Source organism: Pseudophryne corroboree, chromosome 6 (genome assembly GCF_028390025.1).
Source record: "Pseudophryne corroboree isolate aPseCor3 chromosome 6, aPseCor3.hap2, whole genome shotgun sequence".
Classification (NCBI taxonomy): domain Eukaryota; kingdom Metazoa; phylum Chordata; class Amphibia; order Anura; family Myobatrachidae; genus Pseudophryne; species Pseudophryne corroboree.
The window spans coordinates 752,331,425-752,350,765 of record NC_086449.1 but is presented as its reverse complement, the minus strand read 5'-3'; the positions used below and the strand labels follow the sequence as shown (position 1 = coordinate 752,350,765).

The following is a 19,341-nucleotide window of genomic DNA, read 5'->3' as shown; positions in this document are numbered from 1 at the left end:
AGCCTGTCTCCGGGCGTGGGCAGCCGTCTTCCCTCCCTTAATGGTTGCGGTTACCCTTATGTTGGTCTATAGTGGTATTGCCTGACTGCTTTTAACATACTTCAGATGTACCATTATACTACCTACACCCCCCCATTGACTGATACTCCAGCTCCCTACTCCTTCTTCTCACTTCTCTCCCTCTTCCCTCTTCATTCCCCTCTTTCTGCCTCCTTTCCCTTTTTTTTCTCTCTCTTTTATGATCTATCTTTTTCCTTCTTTGAAATAACTACAAAAACAGTTCAGCCATTATGCTTGCCTTGTTGATTTCTGGTATTATATTACAAATTTATCCTATGACGCTATGCTTCTCTGTATTCTCCAGATGTCTGATTGTTTTCTCATGTACAATTTTGGCAGTTCAATAAACAGATTTATAAAAAAACAAAACAGTAAGTGTATTCTGGCCACAGTGTGAGTTGATGTAGGGCTTTACAGTCACATGAGAGAGTATTCTGGGTGTGCAGTAACAAGGTTACCCAATTATCAAGAGTATTTAAAAAAATAAATATTATTGACATTGCACTGTTTATTCGAACAAGGCCCAATAGCGATTGCCCATCACAATAGCCTGGATCTCAGCCATTACAGTATTTACGAAACAGTGGCCTATACAGGTTTGCAAAGTTGACATACTGTTTCATTATACACCTGCTAATTATTACTTTACATTAAACAATTACAGTGAGGCATTACTGCAGTTTAATACATTTAAATGTCAGTTATTTCCTGGTGTCTGCCTTATAGCTGGGATTTGCGGTAATCTATTCCTTTGCCAGGTTTTGACAGGAAGACTACCAAGAATGGTCTTCTAAGACCAGGTACGATCCGGACTACACAACTACAAGGGGTATCACATAGTCCTCTGCTACATTAGCAAAACTAGAAAATGGATTTATCCAATAGAAAATAAACATAACATGAAACATTCTGTTTTAAGGATACATTACAGTGAAAGTCCAAACCTGACGTTTTACTAAACGTCTTGCAATACTGAATATTATACATTTTTAATTCATTTTCTCCATGATCACAGGATCTCCAACCCCAGGTAATGAGAGGTGAGAACATTTAGGATGCCTAATGCAGAAAGGCCAATCATAAACCAGAGAATGCCAGCATTCAGATACATTGGAGCCAATCTAAAAGGAGACAAAACATTGACAGTAAAACAATATTTGAGTGTTAAGGTAAAAGCAATCACAAGGTTGTTTTACTAATTAGAAAATAATCTACTTGAGTAATTAATTGAAATGAGTTTTCTGATCCATAAAATGCTTTATCTCCTACAATATCTTATGCTCTCATATAGTTTCTGGAAACTAGGGGTAAGAACTCTGCTTCTACTGGAGCAAAATCAAAATAATGAGATAATTACAACACACTGGTTGGATTACGGCATCATACCCACATGGATCCTGTGTTTGAGCACTTGTGGTAGAGAAATTAGATTGTAAACTCCTGTGTTAGCAGCCTATACTGTTTACAATAAAACATTATGTCTATTTATGCACCGCACGTGTCTGGTATTTAGGTGACTCTAGCTTCTGGTTCCCTGTGTTCTGATTGTTCAAATTCTTATTACTCTGTAAGGGCCGGATGTACTAACACTAAAATGCCGAAAACTGGTTAGCTGCAATCCCCACTTGTATAAAGATCCAGAACAGGTAACTTTCTGGAGCTTGTATCTGATCTATACATGGTGTTGCATATATTGTGCTTCTCTCAGCAATGAGTCCCCGGAGAGAGAACAGAAAGCATTCCTCTCCGTCCACCCACATCTTGCGCTGGCCGGTGGCTGTTCATGTGCAATATAGGATTTCCGGGTCATTAACCTGGAAGTCCTCTTATTCCGAGGGACAGATCTTATCTGAAGAGTAGATCCAAGCAAAATCAGTCATAATAAACAACGACGATAGGGGTCTGGATGTATGATGCATGAAACAACTTGCCATTTATTTTTATTTGCCAATTTAAATTTTCTGATATCAACAATTTTAACATTATTAGCAGAAAATTCTACTTAACTGTTGTTATTGTATTTGATCTTCATGAATAAAAAGGTTGGCATGGACTGGAGGTCAGCAAGTCACAACGTGGACCCTGACATGTCAATAGGTAGCATGCCGAGCATTCAGATGCCTGTAGCAACTGTGAATATTGGTGATCCTAACCCTAACTAACCCCCTCATTGCAGTCTTACCCTAACCCTAGGCCACATGGACTAAATATTGACATTTGGAACCCAAATGACTGTCCCTGTGATGTGTTTCGATGTGAAGTGACCTCATCAGCATTCTCTTCACTCCTCTATCTTGTTTATGCTGTATATTACCTGCCCTGGGATGATGTGCTGTAGCCCCCGAAGTAGCGGTAGCGGGCAAACAGGTATAAAATCCCACAGGCTGCAGCTGTGCCTGGAAATGAAACACAGACTGATTTATAACTTTTCGCTTACTTTGCGGAGTTTATGATGATGTCATGAAAAAGCTAATATTTGTCATGCAAGATAATCAACGATAATCAACTATATTCCAGCCTCACATCACCGCTATGCATGCAGAGTGCAAAAACCTAAATATATTCTGAAAACCTCTTCATTAAGATTTTCAACGAAGTAAACAGATAAGAAAACAAAATGAGTTGTATGGGAGAGTTCTATTAAGGAACACTTATTGTTGCAATTGAACGTGATTTTGACACCATGGAAGAAGAGGAATTGTGACAGCACTTGATTAGCCCAGCCTCGTGCATGCTGGCCACGCCCACAGTGCAGTGCGTGACTCAGGGGCTTGATGACATAATCCTTGCTGAATGCATCACTTGGCTTTTTGTCACAAATGTGCACCATTATCTGGTTGAAAATAACCATCACTATGAGACATTATTATCAACGGGAAAAGAGCACTATTGCAAGCAAAATGACTGATTATTATACCACATAATAAAGCCTATTTGGCACGTATCACAGTGGTACAGGCCTAACTGCAAATCTGGTACTGCTACTGCCAGGTCGAAAGCAAAATCACTAAAACTTAAAGAACCTGTAGGAGGAGCTGTTTCGAGCAGTGTAAAGTGGATAGGTTACCCATCGAACCAATCAGCTTCCAGCTAGCATTTATCAATTACCTGTATATTCTAAAAGATGAAAGGTAGAAGCTGATTGTTTTTTGTTTGCATTTAGCAACACAATTATTTGCTATTTTCGTACATATTGACAACATTTTATTGTTGGGTTCCCCATGGTCGACTGTGAGCAAGATCATAGAGAACTATGACTTGTGGTAATAGGTCTGCGAGTAGGGAATGCACAGGTGTTTCTAGTGTAACTACCTCAGCCTATAATGTATGTACGGCGCTGCAAAACACTTGTAATGTAATAATAATAATAATAATAATATAATGAGAGACATGTATGAATTACACAGTTTCTGAGGATGGACAATGTGAGATAATTACCTCACCTAAACCCTCATCTCTACTCTCACTTGTGCCAAATAGCCAGCCACATCACAGGGGGTGGGGGAACCTGGTGATGTGCTTTGTTCTCATGTAGGCCTCATTTTAGTGGAAAATGTTGATATTTCTGTCTCTTAAGTATTTCTATAATATCCACATAGGACACTGCGACCACCTCACCTTGATGGAAGAAGATCCCAGACAGCCATAGCACAGCAAGGAACATAGCAAAATATTCTGTGCAGTTTACCCTGTAATGATAAATTGATCACATCAGTCAATAGTAACTTAAAGGCACGTTCAGATATTTGTCTCCTGCATTCCCTCATGCAGCTATTACTAAAAACAGATTTATCTTCCTTGTGTAATTTTTGGAGCTTGATACATTAGAACAAATCCCCTATAGGGACTGCTCTGCCCAATGAAAATAGAGGGACATCAGTAGGTATCTCTGATATCACGTGTGATACCCTGTGACTATACAGAAGAAACTTTATGCATTCCATTCCAAAAATGCAAAAAATAATAATAATAAGAAGAAGAAGAAGAAGAACAATAAATAAAATAACGATTCAGGGAGTCCTTTATTCATGTAACATTTTATAGAAATATAATTTATAGCATTCTTTTATTTACTGTCAAAGGGTCTTAGGTATCCCGGGTCATTATAACAAGACCACTGGCATGGTAAAGATGCCAGTCCCGATTCTCCAATCTAGTGGGGCCTTTAAGAACTAAGGACCTAACTGAGATCTGATCGCAGCAGCAAATTTGTTAGCTAATGGGCAAAACCATGTGCCCTGCAGGAGGGACAGATATAACATGTTCAGAGAGAGTTAAATGTGGGTGGGTTAAATTGTTTCTGTGCAGGGTAAATACTTGCTGCTTTATTTTTAAACTGTAATTTAAATCTCAGTTTAAACACACCCCACCCAAATCTAACTCTCTCTGCACATGTTATATCTGCCCCACCTGCACTGCACATGGTTTTGCCCATTAGCTACCAAATTTGCTGCTGCGATCAGGTATGAATTAGGCCCCAAGGCTCTTAAACATCCTGGTAGCCACAGCGTGAAGCTGTTTTTATGTTACGATTGCCTGCACACCCCATCATACATGGGGACACCAGCCATGTGATAACTGACCTCGGGCTATGACACAAGAATGACTTCAAGGTCTAACTAGGAACTAACCTGATATCTCCTCGAATCTATCCACTATTCCTGACTCTCTTTGGAGTAGGCAGGTATTTTTAATAAGAGGCAAGTATTAATCTAATAATAATGCTTTCAAACACATTGCTTAACAAATATAACCCTGGATGTCTGCGCTGGCATGTATAATGAATGAAAAACATTTTTAAAGGATTCAAAAATTTAATTGTGATTAGGTAAAGTAATGTTACAAAGTCAGTTTCAGTTAGACGACTACCATATTTTACAAAAACTAGATTAAGAAAATGTAGAGTTTAGATTAGTACATATGCAATTATTATGTAATGAGAACAATTTTGTGTATTACTTTGTGATTCAGAAAAACGTACTGAGCTCGGAAAACTCTTTCAAATTCAGGGGGCCCGGAAGTGTTGGGAGGAGAAACACCGAACTTGCGCCTGGCCGCAATCACCTGCAGAGAGAAATACGCTAGAAGGAAAAAAGTGGGTGGTTATCTTATTAGCAATATATGGACACATTGGGGCAATACGGATGGTGTAATGGTTAGCATTACTGCCTCACAGCACTAAGGTTATGGGTTAAATTTCCACCATGGCCCTATCTTTGTAGAGCTTGTATAGTCTCCCCTTGCTTAAAAGGGTTTCCTCCGAGTACTCCGGTTTCCTCCCACAATCCAAAATATACCTTAGGTTAATTGGCTCCCGAGAGTATTAGCTCTAGTGTGTAAGTGTGCGTGTACAGTACATGGGTAGACTAGATGGGCCAAGTGGTTCTTATCTGCTGTCAAAATTCTATTCTAAATTCTACATACAATTATGATATTCTATTTGTGATTTAAATTATTACAACCAAGACAAGTGTGACTAATTTCAGCCAATGGCCATTGGATATTAATATTTCTATCACTACAATTTGCAGAGCTAGAAATGTTTAAAAAAAATTGGTCCTCAGAAACTTTACAATATTAAGTAACTTCAGTCTAATACTTGGGCCATTTCTCAAGGTATACATTTACTATTTATTTAGCTTTGTATTTTTCCTCACATTTTTCTTCACAATTTTTATGTTTACAGAAATTGGAGGATATAGGGGTATATGCAATTCCGGACGAATTGCGGGATTTTTTCACCCGTTTTTAAATTCGACACAATTCGACCGTCGAATTCCGTCCGGCGGGTGCCGGAATTCGACATATTCAATAAAAAACGGATTCGACAGTCCCGCTGTCGAAAAAAAACGGACCAATTGACGGATAAGTGCGTCCTGGATTCGACTTTTCGGATGGCACAAAAAAATCGTTAAAAAACCCGAAAAAAAATTGCGTGGGGTCCCCCCTCCTAAGCATAACCAGCCTCGGGCTCTTTGAGCCTGTCCTGGTTGTAAAAATACGGGGGAAAAATGGACAGGGGATCCCCCGTATTTTTAGAACCAGCACCGGGCTCTGCGTCCGGTCCTGGTGCAGAAAATACGGGGGACAAAAAGCGTAGGGGTCCCCTGTATTTTTTGAACCAGCACCGGGCTCCACTAGCTGGGGAGATAATGCCACAGCCGGGGGACACTTTTATACCGGTCCCTGCGGCCGTGGCATTAAATACCCAACTAGTCACCCCTTGTTTTTATACTAAATTTCTTTAGAAACCGGGTAGTTTGGTGCTATTGTAGCGTGGCTACTGTCCCACCTTTAAACTAAACGAACTATTATGTAATTTGTACTTAGCGACCGTATTCTTACGCACTTTGCGTAAACACGCGATCGTGCGTGTCTCTTACGCTGCGTGCGCAGTCCTGTACTTTGTCCGAGACACGTGTACAAAACCGTACGTCCGCAATAGCGCAAATCACACAATTCTATAAATGTGAGCAATAAAACTACTATTGCCCACTAAACACAATCCACACTTGTTCCGTTTTAACCCTCTTACTACTGGGCCAGAAATGCGTTTTGTGATTTTACTCTTACTTCCTTAAATACTTATTTTATTTTTAACTATATAGCAACAAATATCTCCGGTTTCACACAGGTTTAAATGAATCTAGCAATTTGAATGTTATGGCAACAATGTGAGAGAGTATGCAAAGTATGGGTGCCGTGTACGCTTTTGACGCCAAAAAAAAATTCACAGATTTGAAATAGCTTTTTTCCTGTTTACCTTACGAGTTCTACCAGCATCTCTACAAACCATACAGAGCAGACGCCATCTAATCAGCAATCAAGTAGGGTTTTCAGTGCATCCACCGACCAGGAAAAGGATACGTAGGATACTTTCTGTCCACCCTTTGCTGATAGATTACGTCTGCTGTGACCTGTTAGGTAGTAAGTATGTGGAAAACCGGAGGTGCCCCCAATTGATAATGCTGATTTATCCTTAGGAATGAAAGCTATACCTTAAACACACCTTAAATACACTTTACCATGGAGCCGCTGCGGCCGCTGTACTTAATACACACTCTACGTACGTTGTACGCTATTAGCGTACAAAGTCCCGTTCTGTGTACGGACTTAGCGTACAAACGCCGCGCTGACGGTACAAAGTACTCACAGCGCATACACACCCAGAGATACACTTTAAACCTTTTACAGCAATGCAATGATAATACACTTTAAACCTTAGCAGGGCAATGAAGACACAACACCAGATTGTAATTAAACCGCTGGGTTCCGACACCACAGGGTATTATTGCTGAAAGGGGGTTACAATACAAATAATACAATACAATATAACAGAGTAAATGGCTACATTCAATGTTACATACGTGAGTGGATTCGCTTGCGCTACCCGGTCCGGTCCTCCGTCATCTGATAGATAACGTTGTGAGTCTTGTGTCTGACCAGGCCTGCAGTAGGCTCTCTTTATACAATTCTTCCAAAAAGCAATACAATAGATACTGTAATCTCTTTGTCCATTGGACACAGGAATGCACATTTACAGTACAGGAGAGGTCATAGGTCGGTTTGAATAGGTAGGCGATGTCTTTTCCAACTGCCCTTGTGGGTGGTCTCCTCTGGATTCCCGCCGCATACATAATGTACAGTAAATACAGTTTATATCTATATTCTGCTCCTGCACATAACTATCCGCAGGAACATGCGATCTTTCTCAAACCAACACCGGAATGTTACCCTTAAAATACCCTTCAGCTGGATACCAAACACCACCTTATAACCTTGTTCTGCCCCCTCCTATTCTGTAAAGGTGAATCCCTTTGTTCTGAAACCATTTAAACTGCTGTTATTTTCTGATGTGGTGCAGGGAGGCTATGTGTACATTGTGCACTATTTGAATTAAATATGTAATGTGTTTTGATAGCTTTTCATGCGTTCACAAACTCTACTGTAAATACCCATACCACGCGCTAATGCGCAGGACCGCGGGAGCGATCATACGCAAACTGCGAATATGTGCACGCACGACAGAACAAGCACACGCGCGGAGGCCATCTGTGTGTAGTTTGCACGTGATGTGTGTACTGCAATATTTTTCAACTTTGACAGAATACACCCCACCCAAATCTAACTCTCTCTGCACATGTTATATCTGTCCCCCCTGCAGTGCACATGGTTTTGCCCAACAGCTAACATATTTGCTGCTGCGATCAACTCAGAATTAGGCCCCATGTGCACTGCAGGGGGGGGGGCAGATATACAGTGCATCCAGAAAGTATTCACAGTGCTTCACTTTCCACATTTTGTTTTATGTTACAGCCTTATTCCAAAATGGAATAAATAAATGTATACCCTCGAAATTCTACACACAATGGGGGTCAATCCGAGTTGTTCGCTCGTTGCCGATTTTCACTATGCTGCGATTTGTTGCAAACTACGCATACGCAAGGCACCAGGGCACATGCGCTTAGCTATTTAACACAAAACTTAGCAGTTTTACTGTGGCTTCTGCGGCGCTTTTCAGTCGCACTGCTGTTCGGTAAATGATTGACAGGAAAGGGGCGTTTCTGGGCGGCAACTCCCGGTGTTTGCAAAAAATGCAGGCGTGTCAGGAAAAAACGCGGGAGTGTCTGGAGAAACGGGGGAGTGGCTGGCTGAACGCAGGGTGTGTTTGTGACGTCAAACTAGGAACTAAACGGACTGAGCTGATCGCAATCTGTGAGTAGGTCCGGAGCTACTCAGAAACTGCTAAGAATTATTTAGTAGCAGTTTTCCTAATTTTTCGTTCGCAATTCTGCTAAGCTAAGATACACTCCCAGAGGGCGGCAGCCTAGCGTGTGCAATGCTGCTAAAAGCAGCTAGCGAGCGAACAACTCGGAATGACCCCCCATACCCCATAATGACAAAGGTGAAAAAAGTTTTTTTTTTTTAGATTTTTGCAAATTTATTAAAAATAAAAAACTACGAAATCACATGTACATAAGTATTCACAGCCTTTGCTCAGTACTTTGTTGATGCACCTTTGGCAGCAATTACAGCCTCAAGTCTTTTTGAATAGGATACCACAAGCTTGGCACGCCTATCTTTGAGCAGTTTCACCCATTCCTCTTTGCAGCACCTCTCAAGCTCCATCAGGTTGGATGGGAAGCGCCTGTGCACAGCCATTTTCAGATCTCTCCAGGGATGTTCAATCGGATTCAAGTCAGGATTTAGATTTGAGATATTGCTGCGCTCAACCTCTCTACTGATCGTGCATTCTGCTGAGTATTAGAGAATGTTTGTAACCATACAGGTGCTATAATAACATGTGGTGCAATGTGGCTAATTGCAAAAGTTTTACTTAGGAAAGGAATCAATATGTATATAACAATTTAGCACAGTCTGAATGGTGATATGGTACCCAATTCATAAAGGTATAACCACCTGTATATGCCTATGATAAAAAGGAACAAACAAAAAATACATGAAAAATACATAAATAAAAAAAATCAGAAATAAAGAAAAGTCTGTCAGTACATCCCTAGTTGAGGGAAAACAAAATGTTATAATGTACTCTGCTGTGAACCAGCTGTGAAGTTCACTAAGCTTTGATCAAGCTGTGTGGTAGGAGTATTGTTAATTGCGCTGTGATCCAGCCAAATGGATGTTATAGGAAAGTTTAGTTTTGTGCAGACATCGGCGTCCCGCTACTCTGTAGGATGGTGATGTGCACTTTTAATTCATCTCCGTTGGTTGCTGTGTTTCCCCGGGGTTGAGGACTTGTGAGTTCAGGGTGGGTCAGGGGAGGCGGGGGGCTCCAGACCAGTCCTTTACTCGTTACTGCCAGCCCTCTAGTGTCTGTCCATTTACAGACAGGGCTCCTGGATCTGGTCAGTGCTTGAGACGGATTCTGTCTGGGGCGGAGACTGTCTGGTATGGGTTTGACCGGGCCGTCCACCAAACTTCTCCGCCGCATACAGAGACTTACCTGCCTTCCTCCTCCCTTGCCTTGCGCTCTGTATCCCACTGGCTTACCTCTTCCTCTCTGATCCCTTCGGCTCGATAGCGGCTGCCTGCTTCCGGGTGCTGTGTGTCACATGACTGCTGTCCTCACCGTACTGTTCATGCTGCTGTGCACACTTTCCTCTGACTGGTTTGAAATGGCGCTCTGCAATAATTATCCGTGTACCAACGCGTTTCAACCCTCTTGGGGTCTTTTTCTAGGGAATATGCATGTATGCCTTGGTCCACACCAGTTTTTAAAGGTGTATATTCCTGTGATTGGCTAATCAGTTTTTGTTGTCCATTGGTTGATGCGAATTGTTTGCTCATTGGATGCCCGGGACTTTGAGCCAATTGGTTTCAGTGTGTGTCAATCATTCTTAGGCATGTAATTCATGTTACCATAGCGATCCAGTTTCCTTATTAGGTTCTGTGTTGTATAGCATCTTTAAACATGTTGTGATTACAATTGTCTTGTTATTATTTTCCTTGTTAATTATTATTAATTGGACATTTGACAGGGTGTCCACACTTAATTTTGTACTTGGTTCATCCTTAGTTTTGTATTAATCTATGTTGTGTTGGTTCTTGATAGAGAGAAGTAGTTGGTACCTGCGCACACTGTTGATCGCTGCAGGAAATTTTTTAGCAGTTGGGCAAAACCATGTGCACTGCAGGGGGGGGGGGGGCAGATATAACATTTGCAGAGAGAGTTAGATTTGGGTGGGTTATTTTGTTTCTGTGCAGGGTAAATACTGGCTGCTTTATTTTTACACTGCAATTTAAATTTCAGTTTGAGCAAACCCCACCCAAATATAACTCTCTCTGCACATGTTACATCTGCCCCCCTGCAGTACACATTGTTTTGCCCAATTGCTAACAAAGTTCCTGCTGCGATCAACTCAGAATTAGGCCCACAGTGCTATGATAGGGAACCATGTCTGGGTAATCTAATTATTATATATTTTAATGACAAGTTTTATCCCTCCGTATTTACTGTTTTGGAGTAGAACCTGTTTCATGTGTACAGCCTTTGGTATGTCTAGTAGCTTTCCTGATGACTATTTATGTGAAACTTATTCCCCTAGTACATAAGTGTAGATATAGTCATACATTCGCTTTAATTTGTTTGTCTGTGTACTATGCATGGGCTGAAGGTTTTGTCCAAAATGTTCAATATTGCTAACTATGGCATTAATTAATAGTCATGCTCTCATAGAGTTTGGTTAGTGATGCTTAGTGGTGAGGGTTGACTACTAGTGATTTAGTGTCCCTTTTTGCAGATAATTGCTTTCACTTCATTGTTCAAATTTAGACCATGTGGTGCCAGTGTTTTTAATTCATCCATCCATCTGAGTTCTGAGTCTGACGTGTTTATTTGATGTGTGTAGTCTCCGCCCCTCCAATAAGCATGTACTTCCTGTATGCCCAGGAATTTTAGAGTTCTGGGGTCACTGTTATGTTTCTATTTGAAGTGTTTAAATAGGCTATGATCCATAGCCTCTTTTGATATTCCTGATACTGTATGCTCACTGATGCTTGTCTTCAAGGGAGGCGTTGTTCGACCGACATACAGCTGTTGACATGCGCTGTGAGAAAATGAGGTCTGTGACTATTAAGATAGCTATGCCTCATTTCCTGTGTAAAATATATACTTATTATACCCATATCCATCCAATTTGTCTGTTTGCTCATTCTCCATAACGTGTCCATTGCTGCTCACCCAAGACTGTGTTTAAATCAACCTTAATATTGTTAATATATGCAATTGTGTTGTTATCTGTTACCCTTTAGATAATGTATTTATGTTAGACCTAGTTTCCTATTGTTTTCATACACCACAGTGGACCCTCAGAGGGTGAGTCATATAAGGTACCATTGTCTATGTTTGTTTACTCTCTATTGTCCAAAATAGAGCTGACCAGACAGGGTGGCTCTCTGACTGATGTAATCACCTTGATTAGAATATGTATTGTATTCCAATGCTGTAAAATCCTAAAACACAGAGGTCCCACACACCCCAGCAATATGAAGCTACTGGAGGTATAAGTAGAGCTACCCAGAGAGCTGAAGAAGAGATTCTTTGATCACAGGCTAAGAAGTGATGTTCTGCCAGGTATCTGCTTGGGGACCCATTATATTGGATTTATCTGGGACTCTGTATTGCTAGAAGAGACTCTCTGCTCCCTACTAAGAAGTAATGTTCTGTCAGGAGATTGTGGTGGGAATTGTCATGTGGAATTGGATTACAGAAGTGTGCTGAACTGTGTTATAACCTATTCTGTCAATAAACCACGGTTGGTTTTTCATCTACTACCAAGCTTGAGTGATTTTGAACCCGGTATCCTCACATACGCATTCTAGCAATACCACTAAGCATCACTAAACAAACTCTATGGGGCTAATTCAGACCTGATTGGTGCTGTGCGTTTTCGCACAGCAGCGATCAGGCCTGAACTGCGCATGCAACGGCTGTCTTAGCCCTGCGATTGCCGCTGCCTGATTGATAGGCAGAGGCATTCGCTGGGCAGGAGGGCGCGGTCCGGCGGCTTTTAGCCGTCGTTTAGGGGGCGCGGTCCGGGCAGCGCTGGCGTGCCCGGACCGTTGAGGGGGTGGGGCACGGCGGCTGCGTGCATCACATGCAGCCGCTGCAACCTGGGCAGCAATGAGTAGCTCCCTGCCTGCGTGCAGGAGCTGCGCTGGCTGGGAGCTACTCTTTCAGTACAAAAGCATTGCGGCTATGTGATGCTTCTTTACTTGTGTGTGTGTGTGTGTGTGGGGGGGGGGGGGGGGCGGCTCTGACATGCGGGGCGGACAAGCCCTGTGCAAGGCGTCCCTCCGTAAGTCAGGGAAGCTGATCGTAGATTTGCTAAATGTAGCACTTCTACGATCAGGTCTGAATCATCCCCTATGAGAGCATCACTATTAATTAATGCCGTAGTTAGCAATATTGAACATTTTAGACAAAACCTTCAGCCCATGCATAGTTTACAGACAAACATATGAAAGCGAACGTATGACTACCTACACTTATGTACTAGGGGAATAGGTTTCACATATATAGTCATCATGAAAACTACTAAGCATACCAAAGGCTGTACACATGAAACAGGTTCTACTCCAAAACAATAAATATGGAGGGATAAAACTTGTCATTAAAATATATCATAATTAGATTAACCAGACATGGGTAATTATGAGTTGATCGCAGCAGGAACTTTGTTAGCAGTTGGGCAAAACCATGTGCACTGCAGGGGGGACAGATATAACATGTGCAGAGAGAGTTAGATTTGGGTGGGGTGTGTTCAATCTGCAATCTAAATTGCAGTGTAAAAATAAAGCAGCCAGTATTTACCCTGCACAGAAACAAAATAACCCACCCAAATCTAACTCTCTCTGCACATGTTATATCTGCCTCCCCTGCAGTGCACATGGTTTTGCCCAACTGCTAACAAAGTTCCTGCAGCGATCAACTCAGAATTACCCCCATGGTTCCCTATCATAGCACTGGGTGCGCAGGTACCAACTACTTCTCTCTATCAAGAACCAATACATTAACCTTGTCATACAAAACTAAGGATGAACCAAGTACAAAATTAAGTGTGGACACGCTGTCAAATGTCCAATTAATAACAATTAACAAGGAAAATAATAATAACAAGACATGTGTAATCACAACATGTCTAAAGATGCTATATGACACAGTACCTAATAAGGAAACAGGATCGCTATGGTTACACGAATTACATGCCTAAGAACGACTGACACACACTGAATCCAATTGGCTCAAAGTCCGGGGCATCCAATGTGTAAACAATTAGCATCAACCAATGAACAACAAAGACTGATTAGCCAATCACAGGAATATACACCTTTAAAAACTGTTGTGTAACAAAGCATACATGCATATTCCCTAGAAAAAGACCCCAAGAGGGTTGAAACGCGTTGGTACACGGATAATTATTGCAGAGCGCCATTTCAAACCAGTCAGAGGAAAGCGTGCACAGCAGCACGAACAGTACAGTGAGGACAGCGGTCACGCGACACACAGCACTCGGAAGCAGGCAGCCGCTATCGAGCCGAAGGGATCAGAGAGGAAGAGGTAAGCCGGTGGGATACAGAGCGCAAGGCGAGGGAGGAGGAGGAAGGCAAGAGTCTCTGTATGCGGTGGAGAAGTTTGGTGGACGGCCTGGTCAAACCCATACCAGACGGTCTCCGCCCCAGACAGGATCCGTTTCAAGCACTGACCAGATCCCTGTGCCCTGTCTGTAAACTGACAGACACTAGGGGGCTGGCAGTAACGAGTAAAGGACCGGTCTGGAGCCCCCCGCCTCCCCTGAACTCACAAGTCCTCAACCCCGGGGAAACACTGCAGCCAACGGAGCTGAATTAAAAGTGCACATCACCATCCTACAGAGTAGCGGGATGCTGCACTCTGCACAAAACAAAACTTTCCTATAAAATCCATTTGGCTGGATCATAGCGCAATTAACAATACTCCTACCACACAGCTTAATCAAAGCTTAGTGAACTTCACAGCTGGTTCACAGCAGAGTAAGTTATAACATTTTGTTTTCCCTCATCTAGGGATGTACTGACAGACTTTTGTTTATATCGAAACTAAGGCTTTACAGTATTTCTGATTTTTATATTTTTTTTTATTTATGTATTTTTCAAATGTTTTTTTGTTTGTTCCTATTTATCATATGTATATACAGGTGGTTATGCCTTTATGAATTGGGTACCATATCACCATTCAGACTGTGCTAAATTGTTATATACACATTGATTCCTTTCCTAAGTAAAACTTTTGCAATTAGCCACATTGCACTGCATGTTATTATAGCACCTGTATGGTTAGAAACATTCTCTAATACTCAGCAGAATGCACGATCAGTAGAGAGGTTACGCAACAATATCTCAAATCTAAATCTGCATTTAAGAGGCTGGTCACCTTATTTGCAGCAGCTCGCCCAAACACACAACACTCAGTGTGCAGGTACCAACTACTTCTGGATTCAAGTCTGGCCTCTGGCTGGGCACTCAAGGACATTCACACAGTTGTCCTTAAGCCACTCCTTTGATGTCTTGGCTGTGTGCTTAGGGTCGTTGTCCTGCTAAAAGATAAACCGTCGCCCCAGTCTGAGGTCAAGAGCGCTCTGGAGCAGGTTTTCATCCAGGATGTCTCTGTACATTGCTGCATTCATCTTTCCCTCTATCCTGACTAGTCTCCCAGTTCCTGCCGCTGAAAAACATCCTCACAGCATAATGCTGCCACCACTATCCTTCACTGTAGGGATGGTATTGGCCTGGTGATGAGCGGTGCCTGGTTTCCTCCAAATATGACGCCTGGCATTCACGCCAAAGAGTTCAATCTGTGTCTCATCAGACCAGAGAATTTTGTTTCTCATGGTCTGAGAGTCCTTCAGGTGCATTTTGGAAAACTCCAGGTGGGCTGCCATGTGCTTTTTACTAAGGATTGGCTTTTGTCTGGCCTCTTTACCATACAGGCCTGATTGGTGGATTGCTGCAGAGATGGTTGTCCTTCTGGAAGGATCTCCTCTCTCCACAGAGAAATGCTGTAGCTCTGACAGAGTGACCATCGGGTTCTTGGTCACCTCCCTGACTAGGGCCCTTCTCCCCTAATAACTCAGTTTAGACGGCTGGTCAGCTCTAGGAAGAGTCCTGGTGGTTCCGAACTTCTTCCATTTATGGATGATGGAGGCCACTGTACTCATTGGGACCCTCAAAGCAGCAGATATCTTTCTGTACCCTTCCCCAGATTTATGCCTCAAGACAATCCTGTCTCGGAGGTCTACAGACAATTCCTTTGACTTCATGCTTGCTTTATGCTCAGACATGGACTGTCAAGCATGGGACCTTATATAGACCAATCTGTGCCTTTCCAAATCATGTCCAATCAACTGAATTTACCACAGGTGGACTCCAATTAAGCCGTAGGAACATCTCAAGGATGATCAGTGGAAACAGGATGCACCTGAGCTAAATTTTGAGCTTCATGGCGAAGGCTGTGAATACTTATGTACATGTGATTTCTTAGGTTTTTTATTTTTAATAAATTTGCAAAAATCTAAAAAAAACTTTTTTCACATTGTCTTTATGGGGTATTGTGTGTAGAATTTTGAGGACAAAAATGAATTTATTCCACTTTGGAATAAGGCTGTAACATAACAAAATGTGGAAAACGTGAAGCGCTGTGAATACTTTCCGGATGCACTGCAACATTTGCAGAGAGTTAGATTTGGGTGGGTTATATTGTTTCTGTGCAGGGTAAATACTGGCTGCTTTAGTTTTACACTGCAATTTAGATTTCAGTTTGAACACACCCCACCCAAATCTAACTCTCTCTGCACATGTTACATCTGCTCCCCACCCCTGCAGTGCACATGGTTTTGTCCATTAGCTAACAAATTTGCTGCTGCGATCAGATCTGAATTAGGCACATAGTTGTGTTTTAATGACAATATTTCAAAAATTTTGGGTAAATGGTTCCTACCCTTATATCCTTTTAGAAGCTACAATTTTTTGTTGAAGATTCAGGAATCTATTTATCAAAGTGCAGCCAGGCTGTGCAGGAAGGGGGGCCTCCCTTATTCAGCAATGTGATCGCAATTGAATTGTGATCTTATCAATGGCTGCCATTAGCATGCTGGGCAACCTTGCCCTGTGCTGGGCGGCTCCCAACATGCTTTCGTCAGATATTGCAGTTTTGCTAAACTAGCAAAACTGCAACTGAAGCTGAATAGGGTCCAATGCCCTCGTGATGTGCACCGGACATTTTTCGGGTTTTGGAGGTCATTCCGAGTCGTTCGCTCTGAAAATTTCTTCGCATCGCAGCGTTTTTCCGCTTAGTGCGCATGCGCAATGTCCGCATTGCGACTGCGCCAAGTAAATTTGCTATGAAGTTTGGATTTTTACTCACAGCTTTTTCTTCGCTCAGGCGATCGTAGTGTGATTGACAGGAAATGGGTGTTACTGGGCGGAAACAGGCCGTTTTATGGGCGTGTGGGAAAAAACGCTACAGTTTCCGGAAAAAACGCGGGAGTGGCTGGAGAAACGGAGGAGTGTCTGGGCGAACGCTGGGTGTGTTTGTGACGTCAAACCAGGAACGATAAGCACTGAACTGATCGCAGATGCAGAGTAAGTCTGAAGCTACTCTGAAACTGCTACGAGATGTGTAATCGCAATATTGCGAATCTTTCGTTCGCAATTTTAAGAAGCTAAGATTCACTCCCAGTAGGCGGCGGCTTAGCGTGTGCAATACTGCTAAAATCGCCTTGCGAGCGAACAACTCGGAATGAGGGCCTTTGTGTTTTGGTTTTGGATTCGGTTCCGCGGCCGTGTTTTGGATTCGGACGCGTTTTGGCAAAACCTCCCTGAAATTTTTTTGTCGGATTCGGGTGTGTTTTGGATTCGGGTGTTTTTTTTTACAAAAAACCCTCAAAAACAGCTTAAATCATAGAATTTGGGGCTCATTTTGATCCCATAGTATTATTAACCTCAATAACCATAATTTCCACTCATTTTCAGTCTATTCTGAACACCTCACACCTCACAATATTATTTTTAGTCCTAAAATTTGCACCGAGGTCGCTGGATGGCTAAGCTAAGCGACACAAGTGGCCGACACAAACACCTGGCCCATCTAGGAGTGGCACTGCAGTGTCAGGCAGGATGGCACTTCAAAAAAATTGTCCCCAAACAGCACATGATGCAAAGAAAAAAAGAGGCGCACCATGGTCGCTGTGTGACTAAGCTAAGCGACACAAGTGGCCGACACAAACACCTGGCCCATCTAGGAGTGGCACTGCAGTGTCAGACAGGATGGCACTTCAAAAAAATAGTCCCCAAACAGCACATGATGCAAAGAAAAATGAAAGTAAAAAGAGGTGCAAGATGGAATTGTCCTCCTAACCACCCTTATGTTGTATAAACAGGACATGCACACTTTAACGAACCCATCATTTCAGCCACAGAGTCTGCCACACGACTGTGACTGAAATGACTGGTTGGTTTGGGCCCCCACCAAAAAAGAAGCAATCAATCTCTCCTTGCACCAACTGGCTCTACAGAGGCAAGATGTCCACCTCATCATCATCCTCCGATTCCTCACCCCTTTCACTGTGTACATCCCCCTCCTCACAGATTATTAATTCGTCCCCACTGGAATTCACCATCTCAGGTCCCTGTGTACTTTCTGGAGGCAATTGCTGCTGGTGAATGTCTCCACGGAGCAATTGATTATAATTCATTTTGATGAACATCATCTTCTCCACATTTTCTGGAAGTAACCTCGTACGCCGATTGCTGACAAGGTGAGCGGCTGCACTAAACACTCTTTCGGAGTACACACTGGAGGGAGGGCAACTTAGGTAGAATAAAGCCAGTTTGTGCAAGGGCCTCCAAATTGCCTCTTTTTCCTGCCACTACTTGGATGCGGTCACTCATATAATCCTCCACCATTCTTTCAATGGTGACAGAATCATATGCAGTGACAGTAGACGACATGTCAGTAATCGTTGGCAGGTCCTTCAGTCCGGACCAGATGTCAGCACTCACTCCAGACTGCCCTGCATCACCGCCAGCGGGTGGGCTCGGAATTATTAGCCTTTTCCTCGCACCCCCAGTTGCGGGAGAATGTGAAGGAGGAGCTGTTGACGGGTCACGTTCCGCCTGACTTGACAATTTTCTCACCAGCAGGTCTTTGAACCTCTGCAGACTTGTGTCTGCCGGAAAGAGAGATACAACGTAGGTTTTAAATCTAGGATCGAGCACGGTGGCCAAAATGTAGTGCTCTGATTTCAACAGATTGACCACCCGTGAATCCTGGTTAAGCGAATTAAGGGCTCCATCCACAAGTCCCACATGCCTAGCGGAATCGCTCTGTTTTAGCTCCTCCTTCAATGTCTCCAGCTTCTTCTGCAAAAGCCTGATGAGGGGAATGACCTGACTCAGGCTGGCAGTGTCTGAACTGACTTCACGTGTGGCAAGTTCAAAGGGTTGCAGAACCTTGCACAACGTTGAAATCATTCTCCACTGCGCTTGAGTCAGGTGCATTCCCCCTCCTTTGCCTATATCGTGGGCAGTAGTATAGGCTTGAATGGCCTTTTGCTGCTCCTCCATCCTCTGAAGCATATAGAGGGTTGAATTCCACCTCGTTACCACCTCTTGCTTCAGATGATGGCAGGGCAGGTTCAGGACTGTTTGCTGGTGCGCCAGTCTTCGGCACGCGGTGGCTGAATGCCAAAAGTGGCCCGCAATTCTTCGGGCCACCGACAGCAT

General features: G+C 42.8%; 1 protein-coding gene across 1 annotated transcript in view; it reads right to left on the bottom strand.

The window, feature by feature from the left end:
- Positions 1-343: 343 nt before the first annotated feature.
- Positions 344-19,341, bottom strand: part of LOC134933397 (leukotriene C4 synthase-like) — a 243,555-nt gene continuing 224,557 nt past the window's right edge. Inside the window, exons 3-6 of the mRNA XM_063928543.1 lie at positions 5,042-5,141; positions 3,679-3,749; positions 2,375-2,456; positions 344-1,181 (exon numbers count right to left, since the gene is read on the bottom strand). Coding sequence (XP_063784613.1) covers positions 1,070-1,181; positions 2,375-2,456; positions 3,679-3,749; positions 5,042-5,141 — 365 coding nt within the window. The 3' untranslated portion in view covers positions 344-1,069. The remainder of the gene's footprint in view (positions 1,182-2,374; positions 2,457-3,678; positions 3,750-5,041; positions 5,142-19,341) is intronic.